The sequence below is a fragment of the Portunus trituberculatus genome, chromosome 47, assembly GCF_017591435.1.
Source record: "Portunus trituberculatus isolate SZX2019 chromosome 47, ASM1759143v1, whole genome shotgun sequence".
Lineage (NCBI taxonomy): Eukaryota > Metazoa > Arthropoda > Malacostraca > Decapoda > Portunidae > Portunus > Portunus trituberculatus.
The window spans coordinates 29,583,912-29,596,411 of NC_059301.1; the positions used below are offsets into that span (position 1 = coordinate 29,583,912).

At 38.1% G+C, this 12,500-nt stretch overlaps 1 protein-coding gene across 2 annotated transcripts in view; it reads right to left on the minus strand.

Annotated features, from left to right (window-relative positions):
• LOC123520591 (putative neural-cadherin 2) overlaps positions 1 to 12,500 on the minus strand; it is a 542,583-nt gene that overhangs the window by 109,047 nt on the left and 421,036 nt on the right. For both annotated transcript variants that reach the window (XM_045283005.1, XM_045283006.1), the window contains exon 7: positions 4,518 to 4,751. In XM_045283005.1, the coding sequence (XP_045138940.1) occupies positions 4,518 to 4,751 (234 nt within the window). The remainder of the gene's footprint in view (positions 1 to 4,517; positions 4,752 to 12,500) is intronic.

Below are 12,500 nucleotides of genomic sequence, written 5' to 3' on the forward strand. Positions count from 1 at the left end.
ATGCCTGAAAAGCTTTGCTTAAAATAGGCTAGCTAGTTTGCACAATGCATATTATAATATGTACATTATATATTTTTAAAAGAACTAGTCATGCATAAATGTTTCAAATGTTTTAAATGTTTCTCTCTCTCTCTCTCTCTCTCTCTCTCTCTCTCTCTCTCTCTCTCTCTCTCTCTCCTCTGCGTAATTTTCGTTCTCTACTCCCTCTCTTTCGTCGGCTACTCTAAGCTTTCTTTAAATCTTTTCTTCCTTTTTTTTTTTTTAATCACACTTGGTCACAAAAGCAATAAAAAGAAAATAGAAAGGAACTCTGAAACACGTGTCTTACTCCGGTAGTGTTCGTGCAGTGCGTCAAATGTTATCGCACTTCCTGAACAAAAAGAGATGAAAAAAGAAGGACACGATACAAACAGAAAAAATTGTAAATACAAAGCGATAGCCACAATTTTAGGCCTCTCTCTCTCTCTCTCTCTCTCTCTCTCTCTCTCTCTCTCTCTCTCTGACTTTCTTTCGCAGCTTCATGATCTCTGGTGAAGCTGGGATTGCCGGGACTGGAGACTTATTGCACTGACTATTTACTAGACCGAGAGAGGAGTAGGAGAGTGTATCGAAGCAGGGAGAAAGAAGAGCACGCATCTGTGGTCACTGACTTCACTGACCATCTTCCAGGAGATAAGACATGCCGAAAAGTGTTATAGGGAATGGTGAAATGTAGCCTTTACTTTTCACAGTGATTCGTAAGAAAGAAAGAGAAGAAAAGTATAAACGAAAGAAAAGAAACGGCAGGTAGGAAAAAGTGACAAGATCATAAGTAAAAGAAATGTTATACTGAGATATATCTAAATTCAGAGTAAAATATCAAAATTTAAATGGGACAATATAGGGTAAGTGTTCAAGGTTTGATATACGTACTTTGTATGTGAATATCAAACAAACTGTGTTCTCGGTTGTCTCTTTCATAAAAGGAAGAAATAAAAAAAAGTAATGAAATTTAATAAAACAGAAAAGTGAAGAGTATTGGTTTCAAAATACAATATCATATTTTATATAGCAAAGAAAATAAACAAGCAAGACTGAAAACGAAGTAGAAAAAAATTAATATATAAAGTTTTGGAGAGAAAATGATCTGACTTTTTGAGTTCTAATAAAGAAAAGAAAAAAAAAGCTTATTAGTAAAAATTTTACTGATCAAATTGAATGAACGCCAGAAAGGAAAAGGGGAAGGGACACAAAGAAAGAACGATGAGCGTAGGGAAGGATGGATGGAGCAAGACAGGAAAAACCAAGAGAGAGAAAGATGAAAATATGAGTTTGGTTTGTATCTGCAAAAGATTTAAAAAACGAAAAAAATATGAATGTTTGAAGAAGAAGAAGAAGAAGAAGAAGAGAGAGAGAGAGAGAGAGAGAGAGAGAGAGAGAGAGAGAGAGAGAGAGAGAGAGAGAGAGAGAGAGAGAGAGAGAGAGAGAGAGAGAGAGAGAGAGAGAGAGAGAGAGAGAGAGAGAGAGAGAGAGTAACAAACACGTACACATACATACATAGTGAGAGGAAACAAACAAGAAATCAAGGCGATAAATAAGGGAGGAGAAACAAGAACGAGGAAACGCGGACAAACACAAAGAAAGAAAAAAGACTTCAAACAGGGGAAGGGATGGAAACACTCATAAAAATCAAAAGAAACGGAGAAGAGAGGGAAGAATAAAAGAAGATATTACGGAATGGTTGAGAGAGAGAGAGAGAGAGAGAGAGAGAGAGAGAGAGAGAGAGAGAGAGAGAGAGAGAGAGAGAGAGAGAGAGAGAGAGAGAGAAATATATATGTGCATTAGCTGTAGAAGTAAAGTTAAGGTATTTGAGACTGAAGTTGAAAATTCTTCTTCCTTTCCTCTTCCTTTTCGTCTTTCTCCTCCTCCTCCTTATTCGCTTCTTCTTTTTCAAGTAAATTTTTCTTTCCCCCTTTTTTTCTATCCGCTTCTCTCCTCCCTCCGTCTAGTCTCCTTTGTTCTTTCACCTCTTTATTCTTCACCAGTCTCTTCTTTCATCATCTAATCCTAATTAATTTCACCTAAGTCCTCGTTGTCTCTCTCTCTCTCTCTCTCTCTCTCTCTCTCTCTCTCTCTCTCTCTCTCTCTCTCTCTCTCTCTCTCTCTCTCTCTCTCTCTCTCTCTCTCTCTCTCTCTCTCTCAGTCTTCTGCTTCGCTACATCTGCTTGTTCAATCTCACCATGCATATTTTTCTTCCTGTCCTCACCTCTTCTCTCGTCTTCCTTCTTTCCTCTCTCCCTTCTCTTTCCAGTCTCTTAGCTTTCTTTTTCTCCTTCCCTCCTCCTTTCATTCCCCCCCAAAATAAACCCTTTCCTCCTTTCCTATCCTTGTCTTCCACGTCCCTCTCCTCCTATCTTCTCCTCCCTCTGCTTCCTTTTCCATCCTCTCCTACTTTCCGCTTTTCACATCTCTACTTCTTTTCTTCACTTTCTTCTTCTTACCTGTCACACATCTAATTTATTCCACCTCTCCTACCGTTCCATGTCTCTTCTTTCATCCTCTCCTACTTTACTTTCCCACGGACTTAGTTACCCATCCTCTACCATCATCCTTTTGCACATCCCTTCTTTCTTATTCTCTCCTACCCTCCTCTCCCCAGCCTCTCCTTTACCATCTTCTCCTTCCCTTCAAGTCGGGCGAGAGGCAACGCGTCACACAGGCATACACACTTCCCCGCCCACCAATGGCCTGTCTTCGTAGCAGGACGGCATTCTGGCTACACATTCTGAATACGTTCCGTTATGGCGCCGGGCTCACTCGCGGGGATTGGTCCTGGCGTCATAGTTCCCAGTCTAGTAAGTGGTTCCGTGCGTGTGACTCTGTGGGCTCGACATGAAGGTTTGTACTGGCTGCAGGTGTTGGTGGGAATGGTCTGTGTGGGATCGAAGTTGCTGTTTTTGTTTCTTTTCTTTTTTTCGTCAGTTTCTATTTTTTTTCTCTGACTTAACTTGTCCCCTAAGAAAAACTATTTCCTTTCACATTCGTTTTCTGACATTTTCCCTCAAGTTTTTTTTTCTATTGACTTCATATACTGCCAAAGAAGAGAAAATAGTATTTCCTCTATACTCGCTTTCTAATTGCTTCACCACAATACCCAGGAACGAATACATCAAAGGCACAATACAAATACTCATACACCCGGGAAAAGGAAGAGAGAGAGAAACGACTAAGAGAAGGGTTTATGTGTGCAATGAAAAACAAAAAGACAAGCTTGTAATGGGTATAACTGAGGAAAGGACAGAAAAGATTGATCCATTCAGGTAAACCCATAACAAGAACAAACCAAAGAAAATCAACAACGAAAAAAATAGTGGAGGAAGTTGAACTTTTAGATTAGACAAGATAATAAAATACAAAAATCTACAAATTATCATGTAAAGAAAAAAAAAACAAAAAAAAATAACAAATACACACCAAAACACTTGAAAAAAAATCTCGTATTCAACACCATGAGACAGAAAGACAAACCATAGCGAATGAAACTAATCCATTGTTTCTTTTACTAATCAATCTGTTTATCTTGTGTCCCTTCCATTGCCAAGTGGACGTGTATAGATGTAGAATAATTGAATCCACCAGACAAGTTACGTGGAGTGGTGATGGTGGTGCTTTGAAATGCCAACGCCAAGAGTCCGTAATGGTTAAGGTGATAATATAATGATCATGATAATGGTGCAGAGTGATAAGGATGAGGATAATGTGTGGACAGTAGATGAACAAGTGTGTGTGTGTGTGTGTGTGTGTGTGTGTGTGTGTGTGTGTGTGTGTGTGTGTGTGTGTGTGTGTGTGTGTGTGTGTGTGTGTGTGTGTGTGTGCCTAGAGGTGAATAGAAGGAGTGAAAGGTGCATCTTTTTAGTTGGTTACATTTATATTTGATTTTCTTACACAAAATTGGTATCATCATTACTGCCATCCCTCTTCTATTGCTCCTATCAATGTTGCAACCACTACCGCCACCGCCACCACCACCAATTACACCATCACAAACACAGCACACAGAACAAAAAACAAACGAAACAAAATAAAGGCAAACTCTGAAAATTTCGCACGAATCAACAAAATATACAATAACTTCCTTTTGTCGGTTTGAAACATTTTACCTTCCCGTGTCTCTCTCTCTCTCTCTCTCTCTCTCTCTCTCTCTCTCTCTCTCTCTCTCTCTCTCTCTCTCTCTCTCTCTCTCTCTCCGCCCACACCTAGCTCTCCTTTTTACAGCACTGACCTTTCCATGTCCGTCTCACTGAAACATTGATCGCATTCCTATTACTTTCAAAAGGCTTAGCTGAAGTTACACAAGCTCTCAATGACGCTTTTACGATTCCAGTAACAAGTGAGCAACATTTCAACATTAAAAATAAGACAAAAAGGTCTTGAAAATCCAGCTAATAATCTCGGTGCCCTTCGGAAACAATCGTGATGAGAGAGTAAAGTGTTTCTGTATACAAGCTTCACTAAATCTCAGCCCCTCTCTTACATACCTTTCTGTCCACCGCCGTCCGTCGCCACCACTTGAATATGGTACTCTGGCGTGGTCTCGCGGTCCAGACAACACAGGGCGGTCCGTACCAGGCCTGTCTCAGGGTGCACGGCAAAGATGGCCTCGCCCGTGCGTTCGTCAATCACGTTCTTCTCGATGGAGTAAGTGAGCTTGGCGTTGGTTCCTTCAGTGGCATCGTCCGCGTCCCAGGCAGAGACGACAGCAACTGACAGATCTGCAGAGGAGAGAGAAAAAAGGATATTATTTGTTGAAGGTGAAAGGGTGGATAGGATTAATCGAGTATGTAAAACTAAAGATGGAATACAAAGAAAGACCAAACAAGAAAAGGATTCGATGGTCCTTACGAGGCTGTCTGGATAACTATTTTACACTGTCAGTGAAAAAACGATAAGATAGTGTAGATGAGACAGGTTAGTTATCAAAGTGGTGGTACAGAAGGAGGAGGAGGAGGAGGAGGAAGGAGGAGAAAGAGGAGAAGGAGAAGGAGAAGGAGAAGGAGAAGGAGAAGGAGGAGAAGGAGAAGGAGAAGGAGAAGGAGGAGAAGGAGAAGGAGGAGGAAGAGGAGCGGAACAAGGAGAATGGGGAAAGAAGAAGAAGAAGAAGAAGAAGAAGAAGAAGAAGAAGAAGAAGAAGAAGAAGAATAATAAGAAGAATAATAATAATAATAATAATAATAATAATAATAATAATAATAATAATAATAATAATAATAAATATTGATAATAAATATTGATAATAATAATAATAATAATAATAATAATAATAATAATAATAATAATAATAATAATAATAATAATGATAATAATAATAATAATAATAATAATAATAAGTTAATAATAATAATAATAATGATAATAATAATAACAATAATAATAATAATAATAATAATAATAATAATAATAATAATAACAATAATAATAATAATAATAATAATAATAATAATAATAATAATAACAATAATAAGAACAGGAGGAAGAAGAAAAAGAAGAAAAAGAAAAAAGACTGAATAAACAGGTAAATAAGTAAAAAAAGAAAGTAAGTACTATGTATAATGAAAGAAAACTATAAACAACCAGAACAAAAGTAAGAGAAGGAGGAGGAAGAGGATGGAAAGGAGGAAGAGGAAAAGGAACCGCGGCACAGGAAGGAAAAAAGAATGACAGGAAATGTGAAAATATGAAGAGTAGAGAGACCACCGCATAGAACCCACGGGAGACACTCACTGCGACGAGAAGCGCCAAAAGAACGAGAGAGAGCAGGATGAGAGAAAGGTGAGCAGAAGGCTTGGGTGAGAAAAGAGGATGGGAAGTAGGCAAGGAGAGGCAGGGAGGGAGGGAAAGAGGGTAGGGAAGAAGCATTGAGGCAGAAAGGGTCGACGACACCTCCTAAAAATGTGCAAGGGAAGGAAGAAGAAAGGAAAGGGGTGAGAAAGGAAGGATAGAAGAAAGGAAGGAAGGAAGGGCGAGGGCTGTGGCCAGACAATACAGAGCAAGATTTGATATGGAAAGAGAAGTAGATAAAAAAGGAAAGGTAAATAGTAAAAGATAGGAGAAAAGTACTGTTGACATCCCTTTTTCAAATACTATGTAAACAATGAATGAAATTCAAAGACCACTAGAAATATGAAATTTCACTTCAAAAAAAAAAAAAAATATATATATATATATATATATGAAAGAGAATATCAAAGCAAACTTTAGTAAATGAGAGAGAAAGTGATGGAAAAAAATGATATTCTCTTGTGTTTATGTGTGTGTGTGTGTGTGTGTGTGTGTGTGTGTGTGTGTGTGTGTGTGTGTGTGTGTGTGTGTGTATATATATATATATATATATATATATATATATATATATATATATATATATATATATATATATATATATATATATATATATATATATATATATATATATATATATATATATATATATATATATATATATATATATATATATTATTTGAATACAGTGCATCCTAATGATATCACTTCTTCAAATAGAATAGAATATATCTCATCATAATCATTCGTATGGGAAAAAATTGCGATCATACAACAAAGCACGGATTTTTTATGTGACACAAACCGTCAGCTAGTCTCCTTATGTAAAGGATAATAATATGTCATTGTGACAGGTGACATTTCTACCTCGAGCAAGAAAATCTTTATACATATCAAGATACGGTGGAAACAGATTAAACCACTGTGTGAGATAATGTCGCGTTATAGTATAAGGGAATTGTCGATCAGTACGTACAGGAGTGTTAGATAAATTTCCTTGGGTTTATTTTACTGTATGAGTGAGAGCGGCAGTGGAGGGTACAACAAAATGTGTAAGTAAATAAATATAAAAAACAACAGATACACAAACACAAAGGACTAACACACTAAAGCAAATCTCCCAAGACAACACTCGTTGATAAATTGCACCTACAAATCAAAAGAAGAAAATTTGAGGTAGTAAAAAGAGGGTGCTTGCCCACTCGCTGCTCCCCTTATGCCTACCAGGAATGAACATAAACAGGAAGAACCCAAAGCAGCAGTATTATTGCTACTTATGAAGCTGTCACTGATAAGCAACATAAATTCAAAACAAGAGATGTAAGACAGCAAAGACGAAGACTTCAGCTTACCTATCGTTTTCTTTATGTAATCTCTGACCACCAACAACTACATTTTCTGACACTTTATGTTTTTTTCCATGTATATTCAGATTTAATGTGAGTACTGCAAAATGGCTATCCCTGAGGTACTGAGAATCAATATGTTTTGCTTTCCGTGGCTCTGATACAAATCTCGTGCATTTTTCCTAAATGCATGGCGAAATTTGTTTGCTAGTGTAACTAAAGGTTTGTGGAAGTGCGGTAAACTAATCGTAAAGGGAAGAGGATATTTTTTTATGTTACGGCCTATAGCGCCTCTAGGCACACTTCAAGACTGGATTGGAAGCGCTGTTATGCTTCCGTCCATTAGTGGCGCAGGTAATTTTATTTATAGTGGTACCCATATTAGGGCCCATATCACCAACCAAGCGCATCTTTGGTGTAACCACCTAGAACCTGGGTATCACGGTGACATGTAGGTAACTTTAAACCACTCGACAAATGGCATAGTTTCAAAGTGGTATGTGGTGGGAATTCGAACCTACGCCTGGACGCCTGTCCGATCCCACGCTCACCACATTATCCACTATGCCACCGCCTCCTAATGATGATACACACACACACACACACACACACACACACACACACACACACACACACACACACACACACACACGGGCGTTTTTGTAAACTTTTTCCTATATTTTATCTATATGGTCCCTTATTTATTTATTTGTTTGTTTACTTACAGATTTATTTATTTCAGAGTGAAAAGCGAATTGTGAACACCAAGAATGCTGAAAAGTTTTCATCGCAAATATTCAAACTGCAATTTTAAATAAACGAACCATGAATAAATATTTGATACGTAACACATGTACAACACACACACACACACACACACACACACACACACACACACACACACACACACACACACACACACACACACACACACACACACACACACACACACACACACACACACACACACACACACACACACACACACACACACACACACACACACACACACACACACACACACACACACACACACACACACACACACACACACACACACACACACACACACACACACACACACACACACACACACACACACACACACACACACACACACACACACACACACACACACACACACACACACACACACACACACACACACACACACACACACACACACACACACACACACACACACACACACACACACACACACACACACACACACACACACACACACACACACACGCACAACACACACACACACACACACACACACACACACACACACACACACACACACACACACATAAGTAGCTTTTAAAACAAAGGAGAGATCCAAAACAATAGAAATAGGGAGAGCTAAATATGGATAAAAATAGACAGAGTAAATTATCTTATATCTCATTTCTGATAAAAGGTAAAGAGAGAAAGACGGACGAAGATATATACATACAGACAAACAGACATAACAAACGCTCTCTTCTTGAATCAGGGCTACATTTCTGATATGTAAATAAAAATGTAGATTTATCAATTTTGTTCTTAAAAACAGGAGATAAAAGATATCAAGATGAAAAAAAGAAAATTAAGAAAAAGTGAAAATATGTCCAAAAATTTCAAATAGGAAAAAAAGAAGTAAAGGTAAGACGGAATAGGTAATAATAAAAAGTGTAATAATGACAAGAATTCATGATGAAGATAATGATGGAACTAGAACATCTTTTCACTCTTCATTTCTATAGCATTCCTCCTTTCTCTATGATTTTACTTCTCTATTTCTTCCTCCTCTCTCTCGCATCTCCTTCATAAACTCTCTTTTTTCTCCTCTCACTTCTTCATGTCCATCTTTCGTTCCCCATCTTATCTATCACCTTTCTTTCTCATCCCCTTCAATAATAATAATAATAATAATAATAATAATAATAATAATAATAATAATAATAATAATAATAATAATAATAAAAGCGAGCCACACAAATACTCCACCGTCTGAAAAGTGACATCGGCTTATCGTTTCCTCCCCAGCAGTTCAATCCCGTCATCCTTTTCGCTTTCCATTCTCCATTTTTACATCCCCCTTCGTCAATAAATCTCTCTCTCTCTCTCTCTCTCTCTCTCTCTCTCTCTCTCTCTCTCTCTCTCTCTCTCTCTCTCTCTCCGTCAGCAACTCGCCTAACTACTTTGGAAATAGAATGGAAATTGAGTTAGTTACGGAGCAGCGGAAAGATTCATACATTCTATCTATTTTTTTTTTTTTTTTAAGAAGGCGCTGTCTCTTTCGCTAAGAAGCTGCCGCGAGCAGAGGTCAAATTCATAACCTGAAAAAAAAAGGAACACGAGAAATTGTTTTCATCATTCCTTTATAATTCCATAGTACGTGCAAATAAGTATACGTCATTTACTTATTCCACACACCGTAATGTTATTTGTTTAATGTTATTTATTTACTTATTTCTCTCGCTCTGTCTCTCTCTCTCTCTCTCTCTCTCTCTCTCTCTCTCTCTCTCTCTCTCTCTCTCTCTCTCTCTCTCTCTCTCTCTCTCTCTCTCTCTCTCTCTCTCTCTCTCTCTCTCTCTCTCTCTTTCTCTGCATATCCAGTCTAAGTTCAGGCGCTGAACAGCATAGGAGCGCACTGGTATGATGGAACTAGTCCTACTATATAAACAGACCCACATTTACAATCACATTCACAAACATTCTCACTGTCCGTACTACTTTCCAGCGGGAGAGGAACAATCCTCACACGTCCAAAGCGTCACCAATGCAACATATATGGCTCTGCTTCAGAGCCGGACAGGAGAGGCGCAGTAGAATAGGCCAGGCCATGTTCCTGACCTTCAGACTAGCTATTCGGACTAGCAAGGGAAGACCATCCCTTCAAGGTGTGTGTGTGTGTGTGTGTGTGTGTGTGTGTGTGTGTGTGTGTGTGTGTGTGTGTGTGTGTGTGTGTGTGTGTGTGTGTGTGTGTGTGTGTGTGTGTGTGTGTGTGTGTGTGTGTGTGTGTGTGTGTGTGTGTGTGTGTGTTTTATGTTTCGGATAGCTACCAGTTTTATGGCAAGACTATAAGTGATTCTCATTCCCATCTTCTTTTCTCTTGTCCAACTACCAACCATCTAATGTAAGAGTTAATATTTCCGTTTTTCGTCTTGGAAAGACTATCAGAACAACAAGCAAAACTGCTAGTGGATTTCCTGGACACTCCATAAGTACATAACTGCTTGGAAGCAGCAAATTGTCTAATCTTGATTTTTGTCATGGTGTTGTATTGTTGGCCAGCCATCTTGAGACTTAAACAAGAATATTTTCAGAAATATTTCTAGCACCAATACGAAAGCATACTTAATTAAAGTGCCTTCAAATACCTAGGTGGCAATGATATTATCTACACGCATTTCGCTAATGACAGAGACCGGCGCCTATAATAATTTGACGATAACTATATTATTTCTCTGAGAAATGAAATTACAGATACAAAACATTTCGAATTACTCCATTATTCGTTTAAGTTCAGAAATCTTATATCCAGAAATAACAGCATGTTTCAAGAGTGAGAGAGGAAATAAATTCAGCGTCAGTGATTTCTTGAACTTAATCATAAAACTGAAGCTCAACACTTTATTGAGACTGAGGATATGTCATTGTAGTGAAAAGCATAAGCCAAGTCCAAAACAATGAAGATAAGTTGATATGCTTGTTGTAATTAGCGACCATGAATCGGTTAATGAATGCTTAATTTTCCCAAAGGTAGCTGGGAATGTTATACAACTTCGTGGGAGAGATTGAATGCTTTGTGCTTGTTGATGTAAATCCGCTGAAACAAATTTCCACCTAGAAATTTGAGATTCAAATGCGACAACGCCAGCCTGCCTGCTGATATTCCCCCAGGATGTGACCAATAATGTACATACATGATAAAACCTCTTAAAGATCAGCTGTCGTAATGTATGCAGGTGAGTAACACGATGTGGCTGTGTTCTGAACGCCGAAGTGTTTATGAATAATACATAATTGGTGACAGGATACTTCTCAAATATTGAATTTTTTCTCTTTGATCGATGTTGCACTTACTACCAATTTTTCCATAACCTGCTGACGATAAGGAAATGAGGACACTGTTGAAGAAGTGATCTTAGCGGCATACAGTGAGATATCAGAGTGAACTCCATAAAGTATAATGCAATGAAAGAAGGACACATCTCGGGTGAACGCGAAAAAAAAGGAAAAGAAAAAAAATGTTGAACGGGAATGAAAGAGAGAAAATAGTGTATTTTTCTTTTCTTTCTGTGTGTGTGTTTCACTGTTTGATCAGCTGCAGTCTTTGACGAGACAGACAGACGTTACCCTACGGGTGAGCTCAGAGCTCATTATTTCCGATCTTCGGATAGGCCTGAGACCAGGCACACACCACACACCGGGACAACAAGGTCACAACTCCTCGATTTACATCCCGTACCTACTCACTGCTAGGTGAACAGGGCCTACACGTGAAAGGAGACACTCTCAAATATCTCCACCCGGCCGGGGAATCGAACCTCGGTCCTTGTGAAGCCAGCGCTCTAACCACTGAGCTACCGGGCGTGTGTGTGTGTGTGTGTGTGTGTGTGTGTGTGTGTGTGTGTGTGTGTGTGTGTGTGTGTGTGTGTGTGTGTGTGTGTGTGTGTGTACGCGCGTCTCCTACTCAAAACACATCATCATCATAATATCATCAATCACTTCAAAGATTTTTTTTTTCTATTTTTTTTCTTTCTAGCATTGTAATCAGTGCAGCAATCAGAGTTAATAGGATCCTGTCTTTTTTCTCACACGTAATTTTGCGTAACAGATAATGATGCACGTGGGAAGATGAAGAGGAGCATGGGGAGATGAAAGGAAATGGTCGGCAATCCACCTTCAATATTACCTCTCTCTCTCTCTCTCTTTCTGAAATCAGTAAATGTAGTGACATAAAAAAAACAGCAAAAATAACACTACCATCACCACCGACAATAATAAAAATTATCGTAATAAAATAATATTAATAATTACGATAATGATGATAATAATGATAATAATAATAATAATAATAATAACAATAATAATAATAATAATAATGATAATGATAATAATAACAATAATAATAATATTAATAATAACAAAATTATCAGAATAACAATAGCATAAAAACAACCCTTTTCATAGATTTTGAATATTTTAGCCTCTCTCTCTCTCTCTCTCTCTCTCTCTCTCTCTCTCTTTCATTTGCAGTTACCTTGATGCTTAACTACCTAGTCATGCATATTGATGTTGCTGTATTAGAAAATGCTCGCCAATTGGACATAATGAGCATCAGTA